The 4,185-nt window shown below is 34.6% G+C and overlaps 1 protein-coding gene across 1 annotated transcript; it reads left to right on the top strand.

Moving 5' to 3' along the window:
* Nucleotides 1-2,196: 2,196 nt before the first annotated feature.
* Nucleotides 2,197-3,126, top strand: LOC132010235 (olfactory receptor 5K1-like). The gene has a single exon (XM_059388156.1). The coding sequence runs from the start codon at nucleotides 2,197-2,199 to the stop codon at nucleotides 3,124-3,126; it is 930 nt and encodes a 309-aa protein (XP_059244139.1).
* Nucleotides 3,127-4,185: the final 1,059 nt, after the last annotated feature.

Below are 4,185 nucleotides of genomic sequence, written 5' to 3'. Positions count from 1 at the left end.
AAGATTTTATTTATTTATTTGACAAACAGAGATCACAAGTAGGCAGAGGGGCAGGTGGGAGCAGGCTCCCCGCTGAGCAGAGAGCCCGACATGGGGCTCGATCCCAGGACTCTGGGATCACGACCGGAGCCGAAGGCAGAGGTTTAACCCACTGAGCTACCCAGGCGCCCCTCTTTAGTACTTTAAAACAAGAAAGTGAAACATTCAGCCTGTGCTTTTATTTTGATGTTTTCAGTATGGAAAAATAAACCCATTTTGACCATAGAATTTACGTAATTAGACACATTGGTCAAAATATCCTAATGGATTCCAAAGTAATAATACAAGAGAGCCTTTGAGGTAAAACAAAATTTGTTCTCAAAAATCATATTTATTTTAAGATTTTTTTAAATTTATTCATTTGAGAGAAACAGAGAGACAGAGAGAGCCCAAGCAGAGGGACAGGCAGAGGGAGAGGAACAAGGAGAATTCCCACTGAGCTGGGAGTCAGACATGGGGCTCAGTCCCAGGACCTGGAGAATCATGACCTGAACCAAAGGAAGATGCTTAAATATCTTAGCCATCCAGGCAACCCATCTCAAAAATCATATTAAGATTTAAGATTTTTCTCTAAGTGTTATAAAACTAAAATATACAGGCAAGCTTATTTTTATTAGCTTTCAAACTACTGTGATATACTTCAGAAAATATTACATAAGTTTCCTAGGAAGCAGGACAATAGTAGCTGGGTCACTTCCGGTAAGAGAATGGCGCATAACATTTTTCATGATAAATTTCCATGAATTTCCTTTGTAGCATGTTCTTCAAAACTAGCAGTCTCATTGGGGAAGGTATGTGCTTTGGTGAGTGCTGCGAAGTGTGTAAACCTGGTGATTCACAGACCTGTACCCCTGGGGATAAAAATATATGTTTATAAAAAAAAAAAAAACTAGCAGTCTCAATTTGTGGAGACCAAAGTGGTCACTAAGGATCAGTGATAGTCCATTGACAACAAGTTCACCTATCTCGGGTCTTTGAAGCTAGGACTGGGATCAGTATTTCTTCCCCCCCCCCTCTATAGCATTAAATAACTCCTATGAGGAATAAAAGTCATAGCTGAACTCAAATGTCTACAATTCTAATAAAGAAACTGTACATGCATTTTTTTAAAAGCCATGAGTATTACACATGAACAACTCTATATTGTGTAGGGTATATAGGATATGCTTGAGGATGCAAGAAGTGAAAATCAATGTGGTCTGGAGCATTTAGTTAAAGCTTTCTTAAGGAGCATTATATGTATACTATGCTTTACATAAAGATGGGAGGATTTAGAAATCTGGGAAAAAATCAACAGGAATGATGAGATGTGCAAAATCAGTTTTTATGGAAATGGATCTAGTACCGGGAAAAGGGATGAGATAGATGAAAATACATAGATATTTATATCCTTGAATATCTCAAGGAATTTTCTCTAGAGATTAAAGTCCTATTCTTAAACCTTTGTGATCTTCATACAATTCTTAAGGTCTAAATTTAACATATCTGTCGTATGCCCTTTTCAAAGATTCAGGTCACTGGGAATGTATATGAAAAATTTTTGCTCAGTAAAAACAAAAAAAGAAATATATACATAAAAATTGATATTAAATTTATTTTAAGGATCTGTAATACCAAAACTGACACTGAAATTTTTTGTCAACCATGAACCAAATATAAGAATGCTAGATTTCTACACTATCCATACGTGAATTCATAAAGACAAACCTTTTCCTCTGTAAGCATTCTTCTTGGAATTACAAAAATATTCATGGGAATGCTGATTTTCAGAGTTCAGTTATAAAGCTGACATTTTAGGGGACTGGCTATCCCCTAGAGGTTTGTGTGCCTATGTCCAGAGATACTAATAGGAGTTTGAAGAAGCTTCTCTCTTTGTTGTAAAAAGAAAAATTTGGAAGGAAAGTTTTGCACACTCTAAATTACAATCTTATGTTTATTCTTCTGATCCATGAGCATGGAATGCTACTCCAAATTTTTTTGTCTTCTTCAATTTCAGAACGAGTGTTCTGTCGTTCCTCAAGTACAGATCCTTTCCCCTTTTGTTAGGTTTATTCCCAGGTATCTTGTGGTTCTTGGTGGTATAGTAAATGGAATAGATTCTCTAATTTCCCTTAATCTTATATCTCCAGATTTGCTATCTCAACAGAGAAAGTGGATATGACTGAGGATAATTACTCCTTGACCACTGAATTCATCCTCATAGGATTTACAGATCACCCAGAGATGAGGAGCCTCCTGTTTGTGGTGTTTCTCACTATCTATGTGATCACTATGGTGGGGAATCTTGGTCTCGTGGCATTGATTTTTATGGAGCGTCGTCTTCACACACCAATGTACATCTTTCTGGGCAACCTGGCTTTGATGGATTCCTGTTGTTCCTGTGCCATAACCCCCAAAATGTTAGAGAACTCCTTTTCTAAAGACAGAATGATTTCCCTTTATGAGTGCATGGCACAATTTTATTTTCTCTGCCTTGCTGAAACTGCAGATTGCTTTCTCCTGGCAGCAATGGCCTATGATCGCTATGTGGCCATATGTAGCCCTCTGCAGTACCACACGATGATGTCAAAGAAACTCTGCATTCAGATGACCACAGGGGCCTATATAGCTGGAAATCTGCATTCCGTGATTCAAATAGGGTTTCTCTTTAGGCTAACTTTCTGTGGGTCAAATCAAATCAATCACTTTTTTTGTGATGTTTTACCATTATATAGACTCTCTTGTGTTGACCCTTATATGAATGAATTGATGATATTTATCTTTGCAGGTTCAATTCAACTCTTCACCGTTGGTAGTGTCTTAATATCTTACTTCTACATTCTCTTCACTATTTTCAAAATGAAATCCAAAGAGGGAAGAAGCAAAGCCTTATCTACTTGTGCATCCCACTTTCTCGCTGTCTCAATATTCTATGGTTCTCTTATCTTTGTGTACATTCGACCACATTCAGTTAAAGAAGAGGATAAAGATATACCTGGTGCTGTTTTTTATACCATAGTGATCCCTTTATTAAACCCTTTTATTTATAGTCTAAGAAATAAGGAAGTAATAAATGCTCTGAAAAAAATTATAAGGAACATTTTATAGCAATTTAAAAGAAATATCTTTGTCTAATAGGAAAATTAAATTTGATTAAATGTTTTCAAAATCATGGAATATTGAGAAAGTAGAAAAGGACCACTTCATCCATAAAATATTGAATTAGTAATACATGTTAATATAGGAATCAAATAAACAAGTTTTGCAAGGAGAGATTCTGCTAGTATGTATTCCAAAATCATAGCTACTATCTCCCCTCAAGAATGAATTAAATAATTATTATTGAGGACACACACTGTGCCACACAAAAATTAGCTAAACTATTAACTAATTGTTTCAAAGAGTAATGAGTTATAATTTTCAACAAAGACTAGGAATACAAGTCAGTATATGTAAAGATCACCTCCATTTAATATTGTTGATAAGTTTCTGGAATTCCAAAGCATAATTCTACAAAGTTTGTTCCATTCCAGTTTCTCAAGAATTAATCCCTTCTTAAACAAGATCATCTGTCGGAAGTACACTGTATATATTTCATTCTTAATTTTCTTTGAGTTTATTCAAGGGACTATATTTGAATATCAATTTATATGAAGTATCTATTCTTAAATCAAGAATATTTTCATCATTAAAAGAGGAAATTTTGTTATGTATCTTTTACCACAATTAAAAAATATTAAAAACAAGAAAAGAATGCTAGTCAAAATGTATAATAAAGCAAAACTATGTCCATCTTTATTGTTAGTCAACTTTACTCTCAGATTCTCTGAAATCAAGGATCTGTAAACTCATGATTTATCAAAATGTAGTTGAAATAGATGGAATTTATATGGAAATCCCTATTTCTTTCTCTCTAATATTACTTATTATGTTTGTTACTGAGAATTCCACCAACTTGTACTGATTCTAATGTAAATTACTGATACATTCACAGCATTGAGAAAAAGTTGGAGATGCTGTAAGCATAAATGAGGCACAAAAGTGGGAACATTCTAAATACCTAAATATAAATGTTTATTGATCAGTCACATACAGAAATATGAAGGAGTCTCTCATGGTTCATCACCCAAATGGCAAGATTTTATTCTTTCTGATGGCTAATATTGC

Source organism: Mustela nigripes, chromosome 2 (assembly GCF_022355385.1).
Source record: "Mustela nigripes isolate SB6536 chromosome 2, MUSNIG.SB6536, whole genome shotgun sequence".
Taxonomy (NCBI): Eukaryota; Metazoa; Chordata; class Mammalia; order Carnivora; family Mustelidae; genus Mustela; species Mustela nigripes.
The sequence above is the reverse complement of the archived record's forward strand: the minus strand, read 5'-3'. Positions and strand labels throughout refer to the sequence as shown.

Excerpts from the sequence above, each read along its gene's own strand:
- LOC132010235 (XM_059388156.1), top strand. The coding sequence starts at position 2,197 with ATGACTGAGGATAATTACTCCTTGACCACTGAATTCATCCTCATAGGA.